The sequence below is a fragment of the Pterocles gutturalis genome, unplaced genomic scaffold, assembly GCF_000699245.1.
Source record: "Pterocles gutturalis isolate BGI_N339 unplaced genomic scaffold, ASM69924v1 scaffold27716, whole genome shotgun sequence".
In the NCBI taxonomy this organism is placed as follows: Eukaryota; Metazoa; Chordata; class Aves; order Pterocliformes; family Pteroclidae; genus Pterocles; species Pterocles gutturalis.
Genome location: NW_010106320.1, coordinates 98,498 through 111,905, shown reverse-complemented (window position 1 = coordinate 111,905; position 13,408 = coordinate 98,498). Strand labels below are relative to the sequence as shown.

At 33.6% G+C, this 13,408-nt stretch overlaps 1 protein-coding gene across 1 annotated transcript in view; it reads left to right on the top strand.

The window, feature by feature from the left end:
* Nucleotides 1-13,408, top strand: part of LRP1B (low density lipoprotein receptor-related protein 1B) — a gene marked incomplete at its 3' end in the record, with an annotated part of 133,373 nt that overhangs the window by 25,735 nt on the left and 94,230 nt on the right. Inside the window, exons 11-15 of the mRNA XM_010087752.1 lie at nucleotides 4,635-4,824; nucleotides 6,272-6,476; nucleotides 11,063-11,255; nucleotides 11,723-11,848; nucleotides 13,239-13,367. Coding sequence (XP_010086054.1) covers nucleotides 4,635-4,824; nucleotides 6,272-6,476; nucleotides 11,063-11,255; nucleotides 11,723-11,848; nucleotides 13,239-13,367 — 843 coding nt within the window. The remainder of the gene's footprint in view (nucleotides 1-4,634; nucleotides 4,825-6,271; nucleotides 6,477-11,062; nucleotides 11,256-11,722; nucleotides 11,849-13,238; nucleotides 13,368-13,408) is intronic.

Sequence of the window (13,408 nt, the reverse complement as noted above, 5' to 3'; positions counted from 1 at the left end):
GAACGCTAAATTCCTTCGCCAAAGTTCTGGTATCAAAGTGCTGTTTATGCTCAATGTTATATTATTTTGATGGCTTTTCAGTATTGAAAAAAATTATTATGTTGACAGTCGTTCTTGCTTTACAACTTTGGTAAAGAAAAGGAGTTGGTAAAAATATGAAATTCAAGGAAAAAGGTAATTGAACTAGTGCGACAGGAAAAGTTTTGACTGCAAACTTTCTAGAGAATTTTAAAAACAGAAGATAGGAGATAAAAACCTAGGAAACTGAGAAATAGTATCTACACTATCAAAAGTCAGTGGCAAAAATATTGGATAATTTAAACTTCATGTCCTTTAGTATTTTTATTTTCTATTTGCAATAATGAGGGACCCCTAATCTGAGTTCCTCAGTTATTGATTTCTTGCTTCTCTGTGCCCTGGGAAAGTCAGATGAAGATCAGCATGACAGTATTTATAGGCTGCATCTCATCTGTGGGATGCAATCCATCTTCGTTAAGTTCAGTAAAAGTGATAGATAGCATTTGGCAACGTAATGATGTGATCACCCTACCATTGCCTTTGTAAATCATAAGCTGTTGCATTCTCTTGTGTAGATATTTAATCAGTTATACACCCCATTACTGATTTAATTCAGAATGTCAGTGGCAGGTGAATAATGTGAGTATTTGTATATTAATATCACATTGTATTAATGTTCCTTTCATTTAAGTATGCTATTCATGTGAAAATCATAAACTGTTGCTTCATGGCTAGAATAAATTTAATCAGTGCTGTAGGCATCTAATGCCATCAGTGTTTTAATTCAATATGTCAGTGAAACAAATGTGTTTCTTTTCATTTCCAGTTTCTTTATGGTTTACTAATTCAGAATATTATATGATGCTGTGAAAATATGAATCTGAGAGTAAACAAATTGCTAATTTTCTTCCTGTCAGTAGATTTTGGGACTGAGTTCCCCAGTTGTAGCACCAGATAGGATGAGTACATATTTCTCATGTATTTTAAAGTAGATGAATATCTAATGATAAATTAACTTAAAAAAAAAAAAAATGCTCTAGGTTATCCCTTAAGGAAGTGTGAAAGAAATATAAAATAATATCAGTGTCAAACTGGTAATGATATAACACCAGAATGCAGTTGCTTTGGAATCTTCTCCAGTGTCCTGTCTGGGGCAATATGAAGTTTCTAGAAGGTTTTAGTTTTAAGGACCACCTGAAAGTGGCTAGATGACCATTTCTAGGTTTAATTCTGTCTTCAGTTGGCACCTGCTTTATCATTGATAAAAGGATTTACGTGAATTTTGTGATTCTTGACTAACCTCTAAAACAAAAAGTTTATTTTAACCTAGAAACAATATGAACTCAAAAAACATTGTATTAGTACTGATAACTTATTGCGCTGAAGGCTTGCCTGTGTAGTGTACTGATGATGCTTCATCCAGCTCATACTACGTGCTAGTAAGAGCAATGTTAGTTGTATTTTCCGTTGTAAGAATTTATCTAAATTTTGTATCTCCTTAGCACCTACTCTCTAGGTCTTATGCCATTGACTTTAAAACCACCTTACTTACAGATTAATACTGAAAGTATTAAATTACTCTCTTCTGTATTGGTGGAGTTCTCAATTCCATAAGTAAGGAACATGATAAAACTAAAAGTTTATTGGCAAATAAAAGAGAGTGCTTCATATAAATCCTTCAGAAGTTATACTTTTGGTCAAGCTAAGCAAAAGCACTTGGTATGTGTACTCTTTTAAATAATGTGTTTTACTGATTGCTTTGTGTTAGTGCTACTCAAACATATGTATATATGGCATGTTTTTTTTAAACCTGAACATTTTAGATATTTTATTAAATTAAGAGGAAGATGTGTTTTTCATCTGTACGCTAAATGTTTGCTTATGTTCATATATGGCGTAATTTTCCATTACTGTTTTCTGAAAATCTAGAAATTATAAACAATGATGTTGAATTAAACTTTCTTTGTCACAATTTACAAATACAGATTTGCAGTGTAACGTGTTGGTCCAGTTTAAGAATGTGAAGCTATTCTTTCTGATTTCTGTAGAAAAATGGAGTCGTTCTCTTATGTATAGAAATTACAAATAAACCCACACATCTTCTATTTAAAGAGCACTTTCATCATTCTGGTTGTGTTCTAGTTCATCACGTCTAGCTCTGGCAGGAACAACATCATTTTCTTTTGTCTACTACAGAAGAGTTTTAGGCTATGTTGTATAAACAGTTCTCTTTCAAGTTTCTTGACAGATTCAGACAAGGAACAAAGTTAAAGTTGATAGAAATTCAAGAGGTTACATGAGGGAAATGATTTTTTTTTTTTTCCCCTGATACTCAATGCTCAAAATAAGAGCGTGATTTGCATCAAATCTTAGTTAAATCCTCGCCCCCTGAGGGTCTCCTCCTGTGGCTTTAACCACAAGACAAAGACTAGATTTCATATTTATAAAAACTTCCATTGTAAAAATGAGGAAACACTTGACATTCACAGATATGAAAGATAAAAATAGTGGAATAAATGCCCTGATGGTTTGTTCATTGCAAATAAAGGGCAAAATTGGTCAGGAAAAGGCAATACTAATGTTGTCAGTACTAATGTCAGTCCTAAGACTGATACTTTAATCAAGCATATTTTTTGCACGTCCTGAAGCATGGTGTGAGAAAGTTAAGGTGCGTTTGAGGTAGAGAGATTTTAGTGGTTGGCAGCTCTCTTTAGGCAAAGGAACAAAACTTGGTGTGGTCTTGTTTATATGCCCCAAAAGAGGTGGGGTTTTTTTTAAGAAAGAGTAGCAATTTTTATTTTTTTTTTTCCCTTCCCAGAAGAATAGCTGTATTACATTTTAGAAGGAATTAGTTGTTTCCTTACAGAAGCTTGCCCTGGTATAAGGTAACATGAATGTGGTGTGGGTGCTCAGGGGTGGAAGACCTGAGAATGAAACCACAGACTATCTCAGTTCGTAGTATAGACAGACATACCCAGAAACTGTAGAAATCAGAGCTGATAATAAGCCTGCATTCAGACATGTTTTAACTGGTTTCAAAATACTTCAATGAGTGGTTGCACATCTCTGTCGTGATGTTTGAAAGAACTGCTTACCTTTGATATCAGTTGTTGATTTCTGAAACAAAAATTAAAATATTCACTACATCTCAATATGTTTTTGATGCGTCAAATTCAAAATAAAGTAATAAGGCAACTAAATATTGCATTTAAAGAAAGAATACTTGTAACTCATTCATCTTTTTGAAAACCAGAATTCTTATCTAAAGGGTCATCTTCGCAGTGGTGAGAAGACTTTTTTGTAATTCCAAGTTGCCTTCAATGCCGTTTTTAAAGTTAGACTAGTCACTTTTTAGGGTTACTTGTAGGTGAGCTGAGTCTAGCTTTTTTCATAAATAGCCTTTCATATGTAGGAAAACCTATTTTACGTGTATTTGCCTCCCTTTAAGGAGTGTCAACTAATTTATTTTTTTCTTCTTTAAGACAATTCACTGAGACTTATCTACAGATATGCCGTAAAAATGTAGTCAGAAGATCTCGAAATGCTTTAGAAAGAGAAATCTAGAAAACTGATAAATAATTATTTGTCTCATAGTTTTGATTTATTTGCCTCATAGTTGTGATTTAGTGTCAGCACTTTCAATGTGATCGAACATATTTTGGGACTTTCTGTTCTCTGTACATTAATTGCATGCTAAAAAATTACATCTTCCAGCAAGCCAAATGTAAATTGTAATAACCAATGTAATGTAATCATTATTATATTTCTAGGTTTTTGCTGTCATTAATAAGCTGTATGAACCTTCTGGTCTAAAATTATTTGTTTCTAACAAAATAATAAGTGAAGTAATCAACGTACGTTTCTGTAGTAATTCAAAAATAATGGTAGGAAATAATTACTCCTATTTCTCACAGTCTGTCACTTTTATGTATTGGAATCAGATACAATTTATCTTTTCTGGATGTTAAATATATGCTTTAGCTGCTTATTAATATTTGCTTTTGTTTCTAGCTCACAGTTTTTTATGTAGAGTGAAAAAGTGTGGTGCTGTGGCTTATTAAAATGATGCATTGATGCTGAGACCTTCAGAGTTGGTCTTTTTTCAGTATTCTTCAGGTGTTTAAAAAAAACCCTACACAGTTAATAATAACAGGACACTTTGATCCCGATTAATGTAATATATATCTGTGTTAGAAAATACATTGAAAGATAATGCTAGATAATACAAGTAATTGGTGAAAACATGCCTAAGACTTGGCCTTACGTTATATTTGAAGTGACTAAAATATTGCTGTCTTGAATAATGTCTTGCTTATTATTTGTAATGTATTATCTGGGGACATTGTAGTAAAAATATTAATTTAATGAGTGTTACATTTGGCAAATATAGTACAGGAACATTAATAGTGATCTTGCTCTCTTTTTTGATTTAAATTTATAAAAAAACCAGTCTTTGATTTCAATAAAAACATAAACAGGTGAAATGATAAAAGAATTGGCAGAGTCAATAGGCTGAATTACTCTGTGATTCTGCAGGATCACCTTCAAGGAAAAAGAAAAACAAACGTCTTGTTAGAAGGAGTTTTATTTGCTCTGTGTGTAACCGTATCTTCCAGATGTTGGGTCAGTGGAGGGACTTGCTTATCATAGAGCTTGGGACACACTCTATTGGACCAGTTCAACCACATCTTCCATCACAAGACACACTGTTGACCAGGGTCGTCGAGGAGCTTTCAACCGGGAGGCAGTAATAACAATGTCTGAAGATGATCATCCACACGTGTTAGCTCTAGACGAATGTCAAAAGTATGTATTATATCTTTCTTACCAGATTTGAATTTTTGCCTAATGTCAAGAACACAGCAGCACTTCTTTATTTCACAGTCAGCTAATACAGCTGATCTCTATGAAGGTTAAGTAGATTTCTTAGTTTGGGAGACAAATGTTGGTATTAATTTTTTTAAAGCAATTGCAGAATTAAGGCACAACATTATAAATCTGTTTATGTTGCAGATCAAATAATCATTATGTTTTCATGGAATGTTAAAAGATTCAAGCTTGTTTCAAGGAAAGTGGGCTAAATACAAATTATCAAGACATCATTTTACCTATTTCTTTTGTCAGACATGTTACTCTCCTTGCTTTAATAAAAACCAAAATGAATTTAAGCCTTTATGAAAAGGAATGCAAGTTTCTTGTGTGGCAAATTGACAGGTCCATGTGTTTTTCACAAAGATCAGTGTTATATAATGTTGTATAGTAAGAGATGTACATTTATGGTGCTTGTGGACAACGTTCTGGAAAGAATTCTAATTTAGTTCCCCTTCCTGCCACTCTCAAGAAATCTGTATTTCCTAGTAAGTTAATAGGAGGGTTTATGTTTATGCTTCAGTCTTTTGCTAGTGTCTTAAAATTTGAGTAACTTCTCTGTTAATTCTGGAAGAAAAGCAACCTGCTTTTTTTTTTTTTTTTTTTTAATAGTCTCCCCTTTGGAAAGTGTAGGCTACATTTCTGCCTTATGATGTCCTATTTTTAATTTGGGATAGCTGAACTTACTATGTTGCATGGGTAGTCAAGGAGGTTATTTCCGTGTGTGACTTCACATACAGTTTATGCAAATGAAGAGTTTATGCTCTATTTTAAAATATTATTTATCTAGGTATCATTAATAAACCAACTAAATACTGATAGTATTGCAGTGAGAGAATGAGCAGGTTCTGATCAGTATATAAATTACATCCACAGCTCATTTTGTCCACCATTGCTTAACAGTAGCAAGGGACTGATTGTACCTCCTGTAGAGCATGTTAAGGTCACTTGATTCCCCGTTTTCATCCTTCTACATACCAGTCCTTTGGTCTGTATCACAGTTCTAAAATGGGAAAAGCTACAAATTGATTTCACTGAGTTAGTATTTATTAATATATACATTAGCAGAATTAAGCTTATGTTGTTAAACAGCTTATATCTTTCTGTAATGGTACATTAGTATAGAGACATGATCAGAATTGAACAGACCTGTGAAGAAAAAGAAATCTGTACTCGTATTCAAGTTACTGAACTAGGAAGCAGCTATGATTTATAAGCTGTTGGCTGTCACATTTTCTTATTTACCGTTGGTTATCAAAATTGCTTCTAGATGCCATTCATAATTGTTTATGAAGGCATATGGTTGTTGTGTTGCTCATTTCATAGAGAATTAAATTATAAAATGTATCTTATGGTTTTGTTTGTTATTTTGATTTTAATACAGCTTAATGTTTTGGACTAACTGGAATGAGCAGCTCCCAAGCATCATGAGATCCACCCTCTCAGGCAAAAATGCGCAGGTTATCATTAGTACCGATATTCTGACACCAAATGGACTTACCATTGATCATAGGGCGGAGAAACTTTACTTTTCAGATGGCAGCTTGGGGAAAATTGAAAGGTGTGAATATGATGGATCACAAAGATACGTAAGTAAACAAAAATCCCAAATATATTCCTTGTAAATCTGCTTGTTTGTATTTGTTAGCATCTTTACAATAAAAATGTTATGGAAAGTTCATTACTTGCCTAAGTTTCTCCTAATATTAGTTGTATATTAGATTTAAAAGTAAAAACTCTTCTGACCTACAAGTAATGTTCTGTTAACACGTTCCAGTTTCTGGATGGCCTTCTGGAGATGCAGACCCTTACCATAAAAATCTGTTTGCATTGGCATTGAGCCTGAAGCATCACTGTCCCAAATGACCTATATCAGCTTGAAAAATGTAGAACTGACTTGAGTAGAAGAGGTAGAGAAATATTCTGCTTTACATAGGATGATTATAATTTTCCTTCCAGTGGCAAACTTTTCTGAATGCACTAGAATTTTTTTTTGTGTGTAGCGCTTGAGTGTTGCTCTAACTATCCATTTTCAGATCTATGCAACTGCACCCCATTGCTCTTTTATTATAATAAATTTTGGTCCTTGAGTGCTCTATTAGTTTCAGCTTAAGTAGACCTTTTGCTTGGAATATGCTGAAGGCAGTTGATCTGTGCTCACAATTTTGTTGCATGTGTAGCTCTACATTACTCATATTTCATGAAGACTTCATTTTGGGGTTTTTGTACCTCCCAAAGTGCATTATAAAATAAATTAAAGGCGTGTTCTGGCTTGTATTTTCAGGTTCCAGCTCTACAAAATAAGGTTTGGTACTTCAGCTCATTTTCATATCTAATAATGTAAAAAAAATCCTTCATATACGGTAGAAAAGCTTTGAATTGTTTTTTTGTATCTTAAATGAGAATTACATGTTTTTCTGGAATGTTATCCCAGAGAGGTTCCACAAACTTTGTTTAAACTAAATTTCCTTATCAGAGGAGAATAAGAGAGTAGAATTAAAATCAGCATGACCAGGCACATAGTTTTGTGTGTGACTACGGAGAATAAGATTATTTATGATACCTCAGCATCCCGCAAAATTCTAGGAGGTTGAAATAAATGTAACATTGGATTAAGTTTGTCATTCTCATTTATGACGTTGAAAATAAGTATTGTGTGATTAATATGCATGTCGTTGTAAAGAACCTGGTTAATATAGCCCTAATTTACAGAGATGTATACTTCCCGTTTGAATGGCACTCGAAATGTACGGGCCTGTTGTAAACACTTGTTTAATATATCATTCAGCTGAACTGAAAATGAAAAGAAAATCCTTGCATTAAAGATATGACAGTGATGAAAATATGGTCTTTATTCAGACCAATCAACAAAAATCATGTTTATTTTTAGTAGGATGTAGCAGCTATTGGCACTGTTCTTTCACAAAACGCAACTTAAAACTAGACTAGAAATTCTTTTAATTTCTTCTGTGACAACAGGAATGCAGAATAGGTAAACTCATAAGTCTTCTTTTCAGTACCAAATTTCTTTCTCCTGTCTTTACCCCCCTACCCACCACACCCTCCTGCAATTGTTTTGTTCTGATTCACATGAGCTTTTTGTCCTAATAATGCCATAGTGTTGGAAGGACAGAATTTGGATACTCCAGATCAAGGCTGATAATTTGTTCATCCAGCAAGAAATAGCATTTTTTGCTTTTTATTAAAGCTACCACGTCAAAACAAGGAGTCTGATCTAACTGTATCTTTTTTTAGGTGGCTAAATCAAATACATGAAAGTTATGACTTAGACTTCCCCACCCCCCCCCAGCTGTGCAACTGGTTTCCTTATATCACAGTCACATATGGTTTTTTTCATAGATTCCTTGCTTATACTTTTTTAACTGAATAATAAATATGGCATGCTATTTTGTCTTCCATTTGAAGGAATAAAATACAGTAGCTAATTTTAGATTAATGTGTTCTGTAAAAGTCAGTTCCGTCAGACCGAGTTTTCTGATACATCTAAAATGTTATTTATTTTTAGATTACTGATATTGCTTTATACTTGTGTAATGATTTTATTATGCAATTGGCTTTAAACTGCCATTAATTTTAATATTTTTAAGTGTAGTTTTCTATACTGGCTTTGTCATTCTGTCATAGACCTCTAAGATGATTTGGGTCTCTTTAGAAGAATAAAGAGCCCTTAAACTTTTAAAAGCTTTATTAGATGGCACCGCTCATTTATTAAGCATTTTGAAAAATAAGTGTTATCAATAATGCTATGAGCATTACTGAACAAATGTTCCTGGATGTTAGGTTTGGCCTTTTGTTTGGATCTCAGATCTCCCAGGGTTGAACAGCAATGGTCAGTTCTGTAATGACTTTACATTCCTTTGTTACAACTTGAGAAAAAATACTGCAGAATGCTGGACAGAGTGGTGCTTTCCTTGGCATTGGTTGTGACAATAAAATCCTTCAAACTGGGACAGTTTCACATTGTCATGGAGATATTATGGGGTTGTAAAATCCACATGGCCAGATTTCATACAGATCTTGCAGAACCATACATTATTGATTTTTTTTTTAAATGTGTCTGAATATGAATAGCTTAGGCTTTTAAGAGTGTATTATGAAAAGTGTCTTACAGTAAATGTGCACACAGTTACAGAAGAGGTCTTTTCACCATTAGTACATTCTCATCATTTTTTAATACTTTTAATTTTGAAAAAAAGTCTTTGCTGGAAAGAAAGGATTTGTTGGCCAAACCTTCTTACAGATATGCTGAAATATATATGATGTGCATAGCGGTGCAGACTTGGTTAAAATTATCAGATTAATAAGTCATTTTGACACTGTATCTATATAAATGAATTTCAACACAAACAGGAATGCTCCTGTGCACTGGAATACAATTGTTTATGTTAGCAAATTGTTGAAATTTTCACATCTTGACTCTGCCTGTGCTAGCTAATGCTCTTTGCAGACAGTTTTTAGGAGTAGTTTGGCACTGAGTCAGGCCAAGGATGTTCCCAAAGGCATTTTGCCAGCCACTGTTTTGGAGGCTGCCCGCAGCCTGGCCCTGGTCAGGGAACTGGCAGAGCTGTGAACAAACTGCCACTGAAGCATTACTTGGTATTGAATGTGGCAGAGTTAGGGCACCTTCTTAATCTCCAAGGCATAGCTGTAGTAGAATTTTCTTTTTTTATTTATTCCACAAAATTAAATTTGGATGTCCTATATATTAGGTGAATTCTCTATATGATGAGAAAGACTTTTGTTTTTTGTTTTGGTTTTTTTTTTTTGTTTTGTTTTGTTTTGTTTTTTTTTTTAAGTATGGGATTGACCATTACTACTTCACTCTCATTCCATCATTTAAAAAAAAAAAAGGTATAAAGCATCCCCTTGCAAGTAGGATAAAGAGTATACCAGTTGGCTCTGCATCCACAGTGCAGCCTATGTGCATGTGTGCGGTCAGCATGGGTAGCTCAAATTCAGGAGATGTGCTGTGTGTACACAGATAATTATCTTCCATATTTCAAGTTGATTTCCGTGAACTCACATTGTTATCAAAAGGTCATTTAGGAAAGAGAATAAAGGACAAAAAGCAGATGGCAAACCATGGTGACCTAAGTAGAGATACAGGTTTAGCATTGATGATTATAAAAAAGAGTAGTTTCTGTTGGGTTGTTAAAAGAAAGATATTCTTTTTCTAGTTTTATCCCAATTTCGCTATGATAAGTAGCAGTAGATACATAGATACAGGAGTTTTTTGTCAGCCGGGATCAGAAGATCTGTTCCCACTTTATACATATACATAAGTTACTAATTTTCGCAGAGAAACATGGAAGAATACAGTGCAATAAATATGTTCAGAATACTATTTATTTCCATTATCTCTCAAAAATTCTAACGGAGAAATAATGACTGCCTTCCAATGATTCTTCTATTCAGACAAAATTAATTTTTCAACTAAAGAGCTGATTAAAAATGTTTTATATTCTTCAGAAGAGAAACTGTACATGTTAATTTTTTAATTCTGATACATAGAAAGAACATATATGAAAATAATTTACAGGAGATGTGATTTAGACTGAAATTAATTGTATTTCTGAACTTTCCATTCAAACCCTACTATATAGTGAACTGCAGTACACATTTTCTTTCTAGGTTTTAAACAATAATTAGCATGGTGACTGAGGGGATTTTTTTTTTTAATTGGAAAACATAAAACATTTATTGTCTTGGGTTCAAGTTTCTACTGTGATCATAGTGGTGAACGCTCATCAGTTCTGAAACATGCTTCTGGCTTTGACTCAGAATTTTTAGACTTTCAGCCATGCGGCAGTACTTCTTTTTCTTTGTTCTGTTTGGGCTATTAAGCAGGTAGTGTGCTGAGCAGGTATTTTTACAAGCACATTTAGATAAATGGTGATTTTTATTTTTTTTTTACTTAAGGAATAGATTCCTGGATTTCTGAAGTTTGGACATATCAAGAAATAAGTTAACGCTTGTAGCATCCTTTTAACATAGTTTAAGTGCTGTTATCTCGTTTTTCCAGGTGCTGTAAGTATAGAAGAATTGAGTGTTTTGTCTAAAACTATAAAGTGATGTCACAGTTTGCACTTTTAAAACTTTATATTCAGAGACAACAGTCCTTCTCATTCTTCTCTTCTGTATTTGTGTGTTCTAGGTAATTGTCAAATCTGGACCAGGTACCTTTCTCAGCCTGGCTGTATATGATGATTATATCTTCTGGTCAGATGGAGTTAGGAGAGCCATTCTGCGTTCCAGTAAATACACGGGAGGAGATACAAAAGTTCTTCGTTCGGATATCCCGCATCAGCCCATGGGCATTATTGCTGTTGCCAATGATACTAACAGTTGTAAGTTACAAAGCAAGAGGCACTATTTTGTTAATTCCAGTATCATTCATTTCAAGAATTTTACTTAGTTTTAACTAGGTTAAAACCTTTCATGGTGTATCATAATTTTTTTTTGTGATAGGAACTGTTAGTAAAAGATGGGATATAACCTCTTCCCCAAGTAAATAAATAATAGTGAATGACCATCTTCTGCTATGGATATTGTGCTCATTTGATAGCAGTTAAATCATTTCCTGTCACATATCAACAGTTTGGAATGTTGTGTATTTTTTATTATATTCAAGGTAACTCCATTTGTTTATCTTCAGTATACTGACATCTGAGGCATGCTGACATTTTCATCAGACTGATAAAATTTGAATCAATTGCCCATGAATCTGAGATATGGTGGTCTTGACTCTCTCAAACACATTGGCCATTGAAGCAAATTTAATAAAAGAGTTCATCTTTTATCATTTGTTTTTCAGGTGAGTTATCTCCTTGTGCACAAATGAATGGAGGTTGTCATGATTTATGCCTTCTGACTCCTGATGGACGAGTGAACTGTTCATGTCGAGGGGACAGAATACTGATAGATGATAACAGATGTGTGAGTAAGTAATACTGGCTGACACAATGCTTTTCTATGCTGTGCTGCAGTTGGCTATCATAAGCAAAGACAGTTGGCCCAAGCCATTAATTTTATTGCTTCTATATACTGTAAAAATGGATCTGGCAATTCAGCAAATAGCAGGTTTTCAACTGTTTTCTGTCCTATAAGGCTTTCGGGGGATTAAAAAACATTAATACAGACTTTCCTTAAAATGCGGTTTGGGTAGTTGTGTTCTACTGATGATTTTATATTCGCAACTTGTTTCTGTTGCATACAACTATTTTCATTTCATGTCCTTTGACATATAATTTTAACTTATTAACCAGCTTTTCTGTTTAACCATATAGAATTAGTGTTTTAGTAATAGGGGAATGTATCATTTCAAGTTGGCAGACTCCTTGGAGGCTGGTTTTGCTGGAGAATATTCAGTATTACGCTATTCTAAATGCTCTTCTCACATCTTCCCATGCTTCTTCTGAACCAGTATGTCTCAACACATGATAAAGAAAGTATAACTATTTTTTCATAATTCAGAAGTGGTTCAGAATATTGCTATTATATAAAACAGTGCTTAAATCCTCATCTAGATCATGATGATTCCATCTTCTGAATTATTTTGTAGAATGTTTTCAGGAAATATTGATTTGAGCTGTTAGTTAAGAAAAAAAAAGACTGTAAACATTGGGGTTGACTAGCACAGGAAAGATAGAAACAAGGCAGACTATAGTTTAGCTGTGAGATCAAAAGTTTCTTTCTGTGTAACACTGTTGAAAGATATTTAGCAAAAAAATAACTATCCTTTCAAAGTTTAATGTATGGTGTGTGTATATATATATATAAAACTTACTGCCCGTCAAGATTCTTGAGAAAAAGCTTAAATAAAATTCAAAGAGGGATTGAGTGATTGTGTGGGTAATAAGACTACCCAGACTACAAATAAACATTTTTGAAAGGCATTAAAATGCTTTGTTTCTGAAGGCACAGTAATATCAAAGTCATCAGCTCATCAGAATCACTGCCTTTAAGTTGCTTCACTGCATGCTCTTTCATGGGTATTTTGCTGTTTTGTTTTGTTTTGTTTTGTTTTTTTAAAAGACTGTCTCTTACCTTGGTTTGGAATTCACCCCAACATATAATTTCTGAAAATTGCTTGCTATTTAAACGTCTGTTTTCAATTCTGCATAATACCAATAAATTTATGGAGAAGTATAGCAGTCCTGCAGGCCAACACTCTATAGAAGCTCTTAAGTTCTGATGCCATGGTGTTGGTTTTTTTTCTACTTCGGTTTCCAAAACTTTGTAGGAGATATTTTAAGTGCAGCCAACGTTTTTCTAAATTTTCACTAAGTGTAAACACTATCAAAAATTACATGATAATGTTTTCTTTTTAGCTAAAAATTCTACTTGCAACGCTTATTCTGAGTTTGAATGTGGAAATGGTGAATGCATTGATTATCAGCTGACTTGTGATGGCATTGTTCATTGTAAGGACAAGTCTGATGAGAAACTTTTCTACTGTGGTAAGTATTTCCAGACATTTCACCTTCACGTTCTTATTTTG